At 38.0% G+C, this 16146-nt stretch overlaps 1 protein-coding gene across 2 annotated transcripts in view; it reads left to right on the top strand.

Annotated features, from left to right (window-relative positions):
• The window catches only part of OSBPL6 (oxysterol binding protein-like 6), a 154129-nt gene extending 140799 nt beyond the window's left edge, over positions 1-13330 (top strand). Inside the window, exons 19-24 of one of the 2 annotated variants that reach the window (XM_011991827.1) lie at positions 886-964; positions 2855-2999; positions 4908-5052; positions 6243-6369; positions 8244-8366; positions 9376-13330. In XM_011991827.1, the coding sequence (XP_011847217.1) occupies positions 886-964; positions 2855-2999; positions 4908-5052; positions 6243-6369; positions 8244-8366; positions 9376-9484 (728 nt within the window). In that variant the 3' untranslated portion in view covers positions 9485-13330. The remainder of the gene's footprint in view (positions 1-885; positions 965-2854; positions 3000-4907; positions 5053-6242; positions 6370-8243; positions 8367-9375) is intronic. The other variant, XM_011991826.1, reaches the window with a different exon arrangement.
• Positions 13331-16146: the final 2816 nt, after the last annotated feature.

Here is a 16146-nt window from a genome sequence, read left to right as displayed (position 1 = left end):
AATTAATATTTATTTATATTATGAATAAATAATAAAATATCATTTATTTCTTTATTTTATGATTTATTTTTGCAATACATATAAATATTTGATCATTTCTTGGTCATCACCAAGAATCAGGCATTTTGTGGAGATGGCACGAAATTCCCTTAGTTCATCAAAACGGAACCAAGTGGTTATCACAAATGCACAAATAAATCCAAGTTTCCACACGTAAAACATAAAGCCATCATGTGAGGTAAAGTGCTGGGCCCTGGCCTACATCTTAACAACCAGTATAAACACATTCCTTAAGTTAATCCCACTCTCTCATAAATCTTATTTTGTAAATTTTATTTTATCTGTATTTAGAGATTTTTTTTTAACTGTGATCCCAAATTATATGTCTTTGATATGGAAGGAAATGTATATATAAATTAATTGTATTGCTAAACTGCAATTATTTGTAGTATACATCTTATGCTCGATATATTTGTTAACTATTTTTGCCACTTAGTTAAAACTTATAACAACATTTATTGCTGTCTGGACATTAAAGCACAGTAGAGTCTATGTTTGTATGTATAATGTGAATATACACCCACACACACACCACACACACTGTTCCAGGCTTCTTCCAGCTCTGTTAGTTGAAAACAAATAAAGAGCATATATTACAGAGAAACATAGATAGTGGGTTTTGTTTGTTTGTTTGTTTGTTTTTTGGTGCACAGTTAATATTTTCACCTTGGATCATTTTCAGGCACTTATCGTACTAAGTCAACAATATAGAATCAGTTGTCATTCCAAAGGTTTTTTGTAAAGTGTAATACAAAAGTTAATTTTTACAGAAGAAGTGATTAGATATGGGGTATGTCTTTCTTGTCCTCTGCCTATGTCATTTAGATATCAGATGGAAAAACAAGTTCTGGGGGAAGTCGATGGAAATCCTGCCTGTGGGAACACTGAATGTCACGCTTCCAAAGTAGGTGACTCACACCTCCCTTTTGGCCTCTTGTCTGCTTTTCTAAATCATAAATGGGTATTTTAAACTCTAGAAGATGGTAAGGGTTTATTTCTCCGTATACCCAAGGCTTCTGTTACCTTTGCCAAAGTTTTGAGAATAGACTCCCACAAAAACAAATGAGAACTTAAGCATATGTAGCAAAGCTTCCTGTCTATTTCTTCACATCCTCCATTCTTCAGTCAATACCACCAGGTACCTCCTATGACCCAGTCGTCATGCTAGTTTGATTTTATATAAAAGGTTCTCCTGTTTAGCCATTCTTTGCTATACAATTCGGTTTCACTTTTGAGTTCATCTTAGATCCAGGCAATATTTTATCAAAGAAGAGTGATGAAATTCTTTTATGGTTGTGTTCTAGGGATACTGCCTCTAAATATTTTGAAATTAATTGGAATTTTTATTGAGGCCAAGGGCTTGTTTCTTCGGTTTTATCTATTTGAATGACAGAATTTCCAGATGAATTGGATATGGAAGAAGGTGAAGAGAGGGAGATATTCCTAGGACCACAAAATAAACTTTGAATATTTGAACGTGTAGGCCAGGCACGGTGGCTCACGCCTGTAATCCCAGCACTTTGGGAGGTTGAGTGGGCGGATCACGAGGTCAGGAGATCAAGACCGTCCTGGCTAACATGGTGAAACCCCATCTCTACTAAATATACAAAAAATTAGATGGGTGTGGTGGCATGCGCCTGTAATCCCAGCTACTCGGGAGGCTGAGGCAGGAGAATTGTTTGAACCTGGGAGGCGGAGGTTGCAGTGAGCTGAGATTGTGCCACTGCACTCTAGCCTGGGCGACAGAGCAAGACTCCATCTCAAAAAAAAAAAAAAAAAAGAAAGAAATAAGGAAGAGAGTTTTCCTAGGTGTATATGGTGTCTACATCATACCAATTCATAAACTTTGCAGAAACTTAGAAGCATCTTTTCTATGTTGATGTGACATTTCATTTGAAAATATATGTAATGTACAAACTTAAATGTGATTTGAAACTATTATCATTGCATTCCTTAGCAGAAATTCTGTAACCTTGCTCCGCAGAATTTGTATTAGATTTGTGCCATCTTAGTATGCTCTTCAGTCTTTTCCCGAATAATTATTCACATCTGAGGTCTTAAACCTGGAGTACGAAATAGTGTTCCCAGAGTGATCTTTCTTCAGTGCACACACTATGGTGCCTACCTCCTACCTGGAATCCAGCGGTGGCCCATTGCCTGCAGGGTAAATCCAGACTCCTTGGTAGGTCCGTGCAGGCCTTCCCGGCTCTGCCTCATCACACCTTTCCTTCCTTGTGTCCTGCCACCTGCATTCACCTGGAGCACAGCATTCACAGGCTTGGATGCCTTGTGCTCTTCTGACCTTTGTGGCTTTGTGGATGCTTTCCCCAGCCCATAGTGCCCTCCTACCTTCCCCAGCCCATGGTGCCCTCCTACCAGCCATCCGTGCTTACACCAAACCCAGCCTCTTCTAAGGTATCTTCCTTGACACTCATCCCACGTTCCAGGCAGATTGAAGGACTAAAAACTCTTCCTTCTGTGTTCCGGTGATGTGCACATTTTCAGTATTTGTTTGCATGTCCATCTACCCTCCCATACTTTTGTCCCCAGAAAAGCAGGAAACAGGCTCTGTTCCACTTTGTAGCTTTAGCACCTGGCCCATAGAAAGTATTTAAATATTCCTTAAGTGAATTAACCACATCGTAAATACTTATGACCACAGAGGGAATTTCAAGACAAAAATGAGAGGAAAATCAGGGAAAAAGCTTTGGCCAAAGAATATCCTCATTAGTAGAAACAGTTATATGTATTTGTGACCTTCGTTGTTTTTCATCAATGTTACATTCTTCACTAGGTACGGAGATTACTATGTGTGGAATAAAGTCACCACTTGCATACACAACATCCTCAGTGGAAGAAGATGGATAGAACATTATGGAGAAGTAACCATCAGAAATACCAAAAGCAGTGTTTGCATTTGCAAACTCACATTTGTCAAGGTAAATACTATCATACAACAGTAAAGGAAAATGAGTATAAAACGCTTCTTAAAGAAGAAATAATCATCTTAAATAGCAGCAAGTGAATTTGTCCTGTATCATTGGTCCTTACGGACGTTTTAGATAAGAGAGCAGAACCAACTGATAGAGTTTTTCAAGGCATGCAAGTTTCTGAACATATGGAGGTCAAAAAAGGCACCATCTAAAACAGAAAAAAACACATTTCTTTTTAAAGAATTTTCTTTTGAAGTAGCCAGTCAGTTGTTCACTAAATAAAATTCCAGAAAACACTTCTTGACTATAAATCTTCTAGTTTATATTTCTGTTTCTCTTCCTGCTTGATTATGTGTTCAAGTGATCTGATTTTCGGGAACTCATTATAATGTTGTCATTTTCTGCAGACACTTGATGTAGTCATGTAGATGATCACCACCAGTCACTACATGCTTATCTAACCCTGCTGCTGTTACAATTCAAATAAGTTCAACCAGAAACATTAGCCTTGTTAACAAGAAAATTTTGGAATAGAAATGCCCAAAAAGCGCCATTTTCCCTCAGTTTCTCTGGTCTGAAGTGGAACATTCAGTATCACTGCCATGTTTGTTTGGATGTGCTACTGAATTCAACATGGTACAGAAACCCCACCCAGCTACCTTACCTGTTCAATTCATGATCCCATTCTAATATGGTAGACAGGTAACATAATGGAGTCTTAAGACTCTCTTTTCTCAGTTAAATCCTTTTAAGCCATATTGGAAGGTTATGTTTATTTCAATTGAATACCTTTATTTTAGCCCAAAATGTTGGTCATTACCTTTTTTCTTAGAGACTCATAAGGTACCTAGAACTGAAGAGCCAAGATCCCTATGTGCTGTGGCTCGGTGATGTAAATATGTACATTTGGCTTTGTAGGCTATGAGAAGCTGCAGTGCAGTCCCGTCTCTAACACTTGCAGAGCCTGTATAATTAACTAAAATATGTAAATCAAGCCTGTACACTATCAAATAGAATATGCTCTATTTCTTTGCCTTGACAAATACTCTTTTTATAACAAAGCCTGTGAGGCCAGGTTGCACCCTTCAGAATGCTCTACTGTAACCCTGGCGATGTAGGACAGCCAGTCCTGGCCCACGGCCTTCCCTGCTTTCTTCCCACCTCTGGCTCTGTTTTCACTGCAAGGGGCCTCATACACACATATATAGGCAGTCCAGCCCACACATCTAAGCTCTGTTCACACCCCCACAAACAGCCACCCTTGGCCACCCCTCAGACCTAAATGTGCACACGCTGGTGGGTGGTCTGCCCTTGGGTGCATGAATCCAAGGAAAAGGGCCTTGCCAGCTGTGGAATAGGCTTGGAGCTACTTGGACAAGGAATTCTAGGGTCCTGTATACTTGGGGCCTGATCTGGAAGGGAGATCATGGGGTCCAAGTAGGCAAACTGCCATAGACTTCTTATCCCTTGGGAAGGAGTATGACTGGAAGGGCCACATGAGGATCCTCCTGATAAAATTTGGCCATTTATAGATACTATAAAAATTATTTCACAAACAATTTCTGCCGCATGGCCAATTGAAATTTGTTAAAATCCATGAGCAAGAGGAAAATTCAAAACAAGAGGGAAAAAAATTGCTAGCCTAGAAATTAATATTGGGTTCTTAGGATAGAAACTGAGCCTTCTCTGTGATATGCTACCATGTTATGCATGGAATAGAGACCATCCCTTTCTGGAAAGTTAAGCTAACTCTTAGAAAGGCAGCCCTCCATATAAAACATTTTGAGATTTCTGTATTTCTGAAAATGGTTTGAATAAGGGACTTCAAGGCTAAGAAATTTTTCTATATGGAAAATATAGGGAATTGTGTTATTAAAGCCATCAAATGTCACAATTGGGGTTTGGTTTTTCCAGGTGAATTATTGGAATTCTAACATGAATGAAATACAGGGGGTGGTGATAGATCAGGAGGGGAAGGTGGTGCACCGGCTGTTTGGAAAGTGGCATGAAGGACTCTACTGTGGTGTGGCCCCCTCTGCAAAGTGCATTTGGAGACCAGGTGAGAGTGGCCTGAGTGTTCTGCCAACAGGAGGGTGCCATGGACAACAGACGGGAAGGGAATATCTGGTCATTTTATGCAACTCATATTATGTCTCCTTTAAGAGTGAGATTAAAAATGCAGATGCTTATGGCAATTATAGTTACATTCATACTTAAAATATAAGTTATACATAAGCCCCAATATTTGATATTTCATAATAAAAAATGTAGGCCAAATCTCTGACATTCAGTCAGAGATTGGGCTTCATGAAAAATTGCTCAAAGTGTAACGCCTACATTTGAAAAGCTAGGTATATTTATTAAGGACTTTAGATAGTCCAAGTATACAAACTTAAATTCTTACTCATGTTATTTATTCTCTGCTTTAATAAAACAAAGACTACAAACATTTATAATCCACAAATTCAACAACTCACCAGAATAAGTGATCTTTTCACTTGAGCCTCAAGAGGTGGCAGTATGTTGACATTTGATAAAAGGCATCAAAAGAGTTCTGATAACACATTAGCATATAACTGAATATCAAGTATAAATGGAACAAGTACCCACATAACAGTTATTGTCACTGGAATTTTGTTAGTTAATCCCTAACTAAAATTAGTTGTTAGTTTCCTAAGAGTCATCAATGAGTATTTAAATTTCCTGCTAGTAGAGTGGCTAGTTTATTCATTCCTCAACTGTTTATTGAGTGCTGGCTGTGTGTCAGGCTTTATTCCAGGAGCTTGGGATACATCAATGAGCAAGACACACAAAGATCCTGCCTTCAAGTTCGGTTAAAAAGTGGCAAAAAAAATTAATTTAGATCTTCATATTTTTATTTTCTAAAAGGAAGCAAACAAGTGTTTCTGGTGAACTCTTAATGTTCGGAGTTAATTGCCATAATATTTAGTTAACCAATTGAATATTCAAGGGAAATATGGAGTAGTTTAGCTAGTGAAGACTACTGTATGTGCAGTTTTGTTTGAAAGACAGGATTGTATTAAATATACGAATCCGTCAATTCTGATCATCAACACTAAGTTTCCTACCTAGGAATGTCACCAATTTAATTCACTTGAAAAAATTTATAATCTTGTGTTTATGACTACAAATTTGGTGTTAGTGTGGGGTATTAAGCACTGGGGTAAGTCAGCTTCTTCCGTTCCATAAACCTTTCCCTCTCACAGTGGTTCATTGGCCTCTTTCCAGGTTCCATGCCAACCAACTATGAGCTGTATTATGGCTTCACAAGGTTTGCTATTGAGCTCAATGAGTTAGATCCAGTACTAAAAGATCTCCTTCCACCAACAGACGCCCGGTTCCGGCCAGATCAACGGTGAGGATGGCAGTGGTATTTAACATGCAGACTATGGCTGGGTGCAGTGGCTCACGCCTATAATCCCAGCACTTTTAGAAGGCTGAGGAGGGAAGATCACTTGAGGTCAGGAATTCAAGACCAGCCTGGGCAATGTAGTGAGACCCTATATTAAAAAAAAAAAAATTAAAAATTAGCTGGGTGTGGTGGTACATGCCTAAAGTCCCAGCTACTAGGGAGTCTGAGGTGGGAGGATCGCTTGAGCCTGGGATATTGAGGCCACAGTGAGCCATGACTGTACCATTGTACTGCAGCCAGGGCAACAGAGAGACCCTGGCAAAAAAAAAAAAAAAAGCAGACTATTATGGCATGGGGCTTTAGAGGTCATTGTGACTTATTTTTACTACCATCATGTATTTGTATTCAATCCTTTCTTCATTCCCTTATTCAATATTTGAGTTTTCTATGCTAGGAAAAGCAGTATTCATAGAATGATCATAACAGATTATCTCAGCACATAGTTCCCCACAGAAGGTAAGATAACAGAGATGCTTTTTTAACAGAAAGTTTCTCCCTCCTCCTGAAATTTACCAAAGGTCTGCAAATTTGTGAACTCTTTCTTAAATATATAATCAATCCTCACCCAGTGTTTTTGACCTTTTTACTTCTGTAATTCTCTAACATGGAGTATCTTTTAAACTGAAGAATAATAGGATAAGTTACAGGGGCACCCAGAAATGCTTTGAGTGCAAGTCTGCAATTTGCCCAATGTGGTTTTGATCCCACAGAGTATGAGATATACTCAAAATACAGTACCTTTAATACCTTCTGATTCTTAGTTTTTTATTCTTATGTAGTTCTGAACTCATGATGTTCATTCCTATGGAATTCATTTTACTTTTCCCAAAAATTCTATATGCCATACAAATTCCACTGGAGATCAATTTTCTGTTTCCCATGTATTTGTGGCTTTATCTGCCATCTGCCAAAATGCTCTCAGTTTTGAATGTTCTACTATTTAATTCTCTTATATTTTCCCCTCTCTCTAGAACATGCTGTCTCACTATTTAACATTCAAATTTATTAATAAACTTCCTGTACAATGTATACCATATTATATTCCTGTTCTTTGCTTTCATTTTGAAATGTAAGCATTTGTAAGTCACCATTCAGTCTGCTTTTTCCTCCTCAATTCTATTTCAGTATTCCTTTTCTGAATTTCATTTACTATTCATTTCCCATTCTGTGGCCTTTTATAATTTTCCCCATTACCTTTTCTTGTCTCATCAGTTTTACACTCTCCAGTAAAACAGGAAAGCTCCTTCTTTCTCTGCCTGTTCTCCAAATAGATGGAGAATAGCCAGTTACCATCCTCCATTCTATGGCCTTTTAGCGAAAGCTTTCTGATAATATAGAAAAGGAACATGGCTGTGACTTCATGCTCTTCTCCCCCTGGACTCTGCAGTCGTCCTGAAAATCTCAAGTTATAGAACCCTAGACAGCATAAAAAAGTCTTCAAGGCCAAACCACCCACCTTTCACTGATATTGCTGATTATAATAATTCAGTTCATGTATGTAGAAAATATGTAAATCCCGGGAGGCAGAGGTTGTAGTCAGCTGAGATCACACCACTGCATTCCAGCCTGGCGACAGAGCAAGACTCCACCTCAAAAAAGAAAGAAAGAAAGAAAGAAAGAAAGAAAGAAAGAAAGAAAAGTATGTAAATTGATGGACAGAGGAAATGTGGCCTGGGGCAAAGGCGAGGAGACATCGCCAGAGTGTTACTGTGCAGTAATTTATGTTCATAACAATTAGAAAACAATTTTGTGCAAATGAGGTTTTTTTCCCCAGAAGAGAGGATAATGTGTTAAAATATCAACTGCTTTCTGCTTAGATTTTTGGAAGAAGGAAATTTAGAAGCTGCAGCATCAGAGAAGCAAAGAGTAGAGGAACTCCAGAGATCTCGGAGACGATATATGGAAGAAAACAATCTTGAACATATACCAAAATTTTTTAAGTAAGTCGGTTAGCTCCCATAGCAAGTTCATGTTTTGCAAATGGTTGCCACAGGCAATGAGAAACTCCAGTTAAATGAAAATAAAATGGGTAAATGGATTTTGGTATCTTTGCTTTTGGCAGTGAAAATATTGAATCGATTTTGCACTTATGAGAAGTTAGTAACTATAAAAAGAAATTTTTTCTACAGCTCTTCTCTTTTCATGGGCAGCAGAAAAGAGTGAGCTTCCCACCCAGAAGGCTCTTTGTCCTTCAGCCGCACTCTTGAGAATGGTGGAAACTGATTCCTACTCCCTTAGCCAGAGACTGAACCAGACCCCACTGCCCACAAAATCATCCTGGCTTTATTAGGATTTGATTTTATTTCTATCACACAAAGCTTGTGTGTGTTTAGATTTGGTCTCGCTGTGGTATGATAGTAGGTGATTATTACAGGATTATTTGCAGGATTATATATACATCACACAGATTAATCTGAGGTTTCCAAATCCATCTGTTGCCCTCCAGAGCCAGGACAAAAAGTTCAGGGTAACCTTATCTCCTTTAGACTTGTCCTCTTATGACTGCCCTGGGGTAGAAACGCAGCCTTGCCCTTCAGATTTCTAAAGTGTGCTCCTTGGACATGGGCCTGGCAGGGGCTCTTAGAGCTACTGATATTGCATACTTTTAATGAAGGAGAAATCATTCTTGTGGGTCCAGGGCCTGAAATTACAGTATTTGTATATGCTTTGTTGGGGGCTATTTACTTTCTACCCCTGCCAGGAGGTAATTTGTTCCTGCCCTCAGTTCCTCTCCCCCTGGCCCTACCTACTTCCATTTCACACATTTAACAACAAAAATGACTTCACTTCTGGTCTAAAAGAGTCACATCATCAGTAGTGAGCAGATAAGACACTAACTGGCTTACAAAACACTGCTTGTATGTTCATGTCTAATCTACAGGAGAGGGTCCAGTTATAAGGTTACCTTGATGTGATTTGTGACTAATGTTGATGTTTATATTTTCACAGAAAAGTTATTGATGCCAATCAAAGAGAAGCCTGGGTTTCTAACGACACCTACTGGGAGCTTCGAAAGGACCCTGGGTTTAGCAAAGTAGACAGCCCTGTTCTTTGGTAGACTGGGAATGTAGAGCTAGCCAACATATCACATTCTGAATGAATAAATAACTATGCACAATTATGTTTCTTATAGCTATGTGTGGTTTCTGGGTCCACTGAAAACCTACCATTTGCTTTTCTATTCATCTTTATAATGGACTTTCAGAAGTGCATTAGACAAAGCCCCTAACCACTTTCGGATCCTTTCTGTTTTGCTGCAACCATATTCCTTAAAAAAAAAAAAAAAAAAAAAAAATCCACACCATCCTTGGAAAGCAGAATAAAAGGAGCAGAATATAAAATCCAAAGTCTGACGAGTTTGTAAAGAAAAACAAATGGTAACTGGTGCTTAAAGCTGATCGAGAAAGTTAACAACAACATAGAAACCACAGGATTATTCCACTGTCTGGAAGCACCATCCCCTATCGCAGGACTCCTGGGCCACAAGCAGTCAGTCAGTGCAGGCTTCAAGTGTGTTTGTTTGATGTGGCGTGATTGTGCTGGCCTTGTTGAAAAAGATGTGATGCTTCTCAGAACCTGTTCCATCTGTATGCCATTGTTCATGCCTTAAGAAATGCAAAGATGTACAATAAATCATTTTTTAAATGTGTGCTCATAGGTTTATGTGAAGAACAGACTTTTTTGAATCATGGCATGATTCACTTTCTCAATCAGAACAATTATGAGACTAACTTAAATGGGTTTTTTAAAAGTGAACAACATATGCTTTACTTTGATAAGTCAGTTACCATATCGTATGTCTGAAGGGAAAGAAGGAAAAGGTGTGCTAAGTAGATCTCTGTATTTACGTTGCTCGTTAATTTCCTGTCCTGCGTCCAGAAAATAAACCATCCCTCTTCCACCTAACCTCACAGTGTGCCCTATTATTTGGAAAAATCTGTCTTTGATTTGGACATTTGTCATCAGTGTTAAAACCTTAAAAACAAAAAGCATATGGAATTCCTGTGTGGGCTTAGTAGTACTATAAATGTAACTGTTTTTGAGTGAAGCACCATGTAATCCATGTCTGAATCCCATGCCCACTCCACTGGCACTAGTCGAATTCCACTGAGAACAGAAGCAAGAATGCTAGTAGCTTATTTGCATTGTTTAAATGAATTCTATGCAAAATCATATTTCAATTTTTCATCAAGTGATTCCATATGGTACATGACCACATATTAAGCATTTACCTTGCTATTGGCAGAGATATGAAACTTAAGCTAAGGAATGTATCCATCCCAAAGCAGGAAAGCAGAAGTGTGTTTTGCTTACTTTAGGATTTGTTTTTCCTCCACTAATATGCAGAGGCTTTTGCAGAAAACTTGCAACAGTATTCCTAAGTTTCTTCACGTAGATGACTATATAAATGCCTGTATGTTTTTTAAAAAGAATCTCCTCAGAGATTTTCCTAGGGAATTATAAAATTACATATATTTTATTCTTAGTTAGATGTTTATTCTTAGATTCTTACCATTAGAATTTAAGTGTTATTTAAAACTCTGATACAGTTACAGACACTTTACATTTTATTATGAGGTGTTGATTTTAATGCTATTTCTCCTCAGCAAAGCATTCCTAATAATGGCTAATACACCATCAAATGAAAAACTGCTGAGAGCATAAGGGAAAACGCTAACGTTTCCACTAGATGGCGCAATCTTCTAGTTATCCAAAACTCATCCCTTGCATCTGAGTTTTGATGTTATGTTTACAGTTTGCGTTAGCTTAGAATGGAATTTCATTCTCAGGTAAATTTTCGAATCCATCACCAGATCTAAGCATTCTGCTTCAACAATACCTTCTCTATTCCTCTCATTCCCATTTTAAATCCATAGGTGGCTTGCCCTGCGGCAGTAAAATCTTCCCCTTGGTATTGATTCTTTTTCTGCTCATTCATCTTGATGTTCTTTTATCTGCGTCCTGAGATATATGTCGTTAATTTTAATAAGAATCCTATTGACTTCCTCACGGAAGTCTGTTCTCCTATGGTTGATAAAGCTTTAAATACTATTTAAAGTGGTTCTGGTCTGTACTTACTAGCACTTCCCTGAACAGTCTCAAAATAGCCTAAACATAAGAAAATAATCCTGCAAAGTAAAGGTTTTTACAAGCAGAGATGAAGGGAGGCATCAGCTGACCATCAGATGTGGTATCAGGCAGCTGGAAGAGGACCCAGGACCCATCAAGGAAGCAATGACTGTACTTAGCAATTTGGGTTATAATTACAAAAAAGAAAAAATAGTAGAAAGGATCTTTACCAGTCAGTAAGGTCATGGTACAAATCAGGTGAGTGAATGTGGATCAGAGGTAGCCTGACACTCTGATGAGGACTTCAAGATGAGAATGAGAAAAATGTCAATTAAAATCACTACATTTGATAATATCTCAGATTTAGAATCTCTTTTGGGATTCAGATATTCTGATTATTCCAATTCAAGTGTTCAGTTAAGTTTTAGTTACTATTCCTATAATACCCAATTCACTAATACCATATCTCCTGTGGAATACTCATTGGTGCGATGGCCTCATCCCTTTTTTACTTTTTATTGACATGGTGGTTATAAAATTATGAGACTTACTCTATTGGAATTTTCATCTACATAGTATTTGGGCTTTCAAGACTGAATAGCAGAAGAGTAGAATATTAGATCATTCTCTTAAGAAGACCTGATTTATTCCTTAGGATGTTATACAAACCTTTTTATTGCAGGCCTACTTTCTGTTTTTTCCTAAAAGGATCTAGGATAGAGGAGGACATAATATGCCTGTATACTTCTCCCATGGTTTATTCATAAGCTGCTTCATCTCATTGGAGATGGCCATTAAGGAGAGCAGTAATAAGTGATGATGATTCTGAGGACTTGACTAGACTGAGCAGATCAATGGCACACACCAGCACTGGTAGAGGCCGACCAGAAGCTCGTCGATTCCATGTGCTGCCACCCAGGGTGCAGATTTACTCTCTTTTGCTGTTATTTTATTGTTTTTCTTAAGTCATTGTTTTTCATGGATTATTTTACAAATACCTACTCCATAATTTTCAGGCACTTGTAAAAATAAACCTTTTTTAAGATAACTTAATGGTACATATCAACTATATGTGGGAAACAAATGCAATTTTCTGGGCAAGAGAAACCAAGGGATTTTCAATATATGAGATGCCAGGTTGTCAATTTTCTAAACCTTTTCCTCTAGATTATTCTGGCCCCAGGCCTTTCAGCGACCCCACTAATCAATTATTAGATCCTGCCCCAAGGAGCAGTGGCATGGGGGCTGGATTTAGGGAGGAAAACCTGATTAAACTGTTTTGTTTAGTACTGGTTACAGCTGTAGCTGGAGAAGAGTTTATAATCATAAAGTACATTTTTGTTATTACCTTGTGGATTTTAATTATCCATCTTGTCTAATCTTGTTCTCTGTCATCCTAGATAATGAGGTGTTTGTGGGAGCAGAGCTCTGCTCACACCAGGGGATGTAATGTTTGCACTTGGCCCAGTATACTATGAATGTGGCACAGGAAATGAAATTTGTGTACAAAATATTAGTTTATTTCTATGGGAGCCATTATGTTCAGGATATATAAAATGTATCTAATTAAACAATTATGAATCTATTTTGTGCTCTAGAAATGTTCTTTTGGGGAAAGATGGAAAGAAATGTATAAATGGAGTTAAGAGTAAAGCGTTTGGGTTTTTTTTTCCCCAAAAGCTTCCCAGTTATTTAGAAATACTGCTATCCAGAGTAGAATTTGATCCTGTAAGTCCTAATTGAATTTCTTTTGTAAAATTGATACGTTTAAACTGTACATTGCATAATCATTCTGTTAAACTAAACCTTTGTTTAATACATAATTGTAAGAGCATATATTTGTTATTGAATTGAAAGACCTTTTTTGTAGCTTTTGCTTTTAAAGAAGATGGCAGATTATCTAAGAAAGACTTAGCTTTAATACTTCCAAAAGGAGATCTAAAGAAGGAGGTCTTTAAAAATTGTTGTGATGAACTAGCATGTCCAACATCTTAAGCAAATGAGGCATCATAATTAAGGCAGCTTACAGATAACTCAAGTGGAGAAGAACTTACCTGTCATATGCATCCTTTTGTTTTCCAAAACAATATCTGATTTAGTTCATTTTCCCCAGCCTTGCTCCTAACATAGTGAAAGGCATAGATACACATATATGTTCTTTTGCACTGTGTCATTGTTTGTAAAATGCACAGTATTTATGTACAGTTTCAGAGACATTCAATATTGAAAACCACTTCAGTTAGCCTCCTAGTTAATACTATAAATTTTTCATGGATTGCATATTACCATATTACTCCATAAATACATTTTATTAGTTACTTTGGTATATCCAAATTGGTAGAAAAAAAAACCAAAAATGTTCTTATTTTCTGCAATTTTTTTTCTAGCCATTCCTTCCTCCCAAATAGAAGTGAGGGGAATTGTAGAGAGAGGAATATTAAGTTTTCATAAAGCAAAGTATCATCTTATTTGTGTTCCACCTGTTTCTTCTAACACTTTTAATTCATAAGGTGAGCAATTGAACTTCTTAATACTGTTAACGAGAGAGCATGCTAGAACTATTACTTCTTTTGTCTAAGACACCCACTTTCCCTTAATTCTCATCTATTTAGTATTTTAATAAAATTGTTGCTAGAATTTTTTTGTCCTTTCAAGTTTTTTGTTAATTTTATTGATATTGCTGTACTTTTTTTTTTTTTTCCTGAGACCGTCTTGAGTGCTGTGTCATCCAGGCTGGAGTGCAATGGCGCGATCTCGGCTCACTGCAGCCTCCGCCTCCCAGGTTCAGGAGATTCTCATGCCTTAGCCTTCTGAGTAGCTGGGATTACAGGCATGTGCCACCACACCTGGCTGATTTTTGTATTTTAGGTAGAGACGGCGGTTTTGCCATGTTGGCCAGGCCGGTCTCAAACGCCTGACCTCAAGTGTTCCACTGCCTCAGCCTTCCAAATTGCTGGGATTACAGGTGTGAGCAACCGCGCCTGGGCTCAAGTAAGTTCTTTTTAAAGTTTGATTAAGGTATAACTGACATATAATACACTTCACATATTTGAACAGTACTTGATACAGTTTGATGTATGTATATACCCTTGACATAATCAAAATAGTGAACATATCTATCACCCCCAAAAGTTTCCCCTGCCCCATTGTAATCCTTCCCCATCCTCCATCCTGAGGCAACCATTGATCTGCTTTTGTTATTTTTAAAAGTTAGCATATTTTCTTATATTTATTGCATATGGGATTTTTCTAGAAGGCCACGTGCATATGCACCCTCCCCTTCCATTACCCCAGTATCCGCCATCAAGTAGTAACATGTTGTAAGAAAAAGAATCCCATTAAGTCCTAGTTCTGGTAGCCCGGAACAAATTTTAGATTTTCCCCAAAAAAATGAAAAAAAAATTTTTTTTTAATTTAGATTTGAAATGCTTAGAAAACAATAATTTATTTTTAATATCAAAATGTCCAAGTAAATTAATGGATTAATTTCCATGCTTTAGGAGTCCAAAATAATGCTAACACATCTGGTGATGTAACACCACTTGGTGGTGGCACTGAGGAAACCCTGGGAAGTGTTTTTCTCTGGTGTGTGTAATGAAAGACTCACTGACAAAGCCGTTGGGATCCAGAATGACTGCTCTTGAAATGATACTATGATGATGATGACCAGGGAAATAGCCTATGCTGATTTATTTATCATCCCCCAACCCCAACCCCACTTTTGTGTCACGAACATTTGAAACTCCCAGCTGCTTTTCCAATATCTCCTAATATCCTCACTCCCCATCTGGAAACAAAGTTACTAAACCTAGTTTTGGAAAAGCAATGGAAATGGAAGTGAACTTACTGGCAGTTGTGCAAGTTGAAAGCTTATTCCTTATATCCTAAGCCTAAAAGCCTTATTCCTTATATCCAGAGCCTAAAAGTTTGCTCAAAAGTAGAAAACTTTCCAGACAAGATCACATACAGAACGATTAACATGAATGCTAATGAAGAAACAAGGCAAGAATGAATACAAGAGAAATGGAATCTGGGGGGGAAACTAAGTTCTCTAACTGGGGCAGGCATCTTGATATGATAGATCCCAGGTGGGCCACGAAATCATCTTGGATATTTGTTTACAGGCTGATTTCCTGACTTTCCCTCCAAAGATTCTGAGTCTGCAGATCTAGGGTGTGGACCGAGAGTCATTGTAACAAGCACCCTCTGCCTCCAGGGCATTTTAAGGTAGATGGAGAACTAAGGTGAGAGTGTGCCAGCTAAATACTCTTTCCTTTGTCCCTGTGCCTCAGTCTTTTTTGTTTGTATTTTTTCATATGACACTCAGTAGGAAAGTCTAGTTCAAGAACCGGAAACTGAGCCGGGCATGGTGGTGCGCACCTGTGGTCCCAGCTACTCAGGAGGCTGAGGCAGGAGGATGGCTTGAGCCTGCAGCCCATGCCACTGTGAGCTACGATTGTACCACCGCCCTGAGCCTAGATGACAGAGCAAGTTCCTGTCAAAAAAAAAAAAAAGTAATAAAAAATACATTTTTTAAAAAAACAAAAACTAATTACAGCTCAGTGACCTGTGACTTGCTTTGCCACTTTGTCATTTTCTTGACTTCTGTCCCAATGCCAGCACTGTAATATGGAGATAAAGAGTGGGGAG

Source organism: Mandrillus leucophaeus, unplaced genomic scaffold, assembly GCF_000951045.1.
Source record: "Mandrillus leucophaeus isolate KB7577 unplaced genomic scaffold, Mleu.le_1.0 Scaffold40, whole genome shotgun sequence".
In the NCBI taxonomy this organism is placed as follows: Eukaryota; Metazoa; Chordata; class Mammalia; order Primates; family Cercopithecidae; genus Mandrillus; species Mandrillus leucophaeus.
Note: the sequence above shows the minus strand (reverse complement) of the source record. Positions and strands in the feature narration are given on the sequence as shown.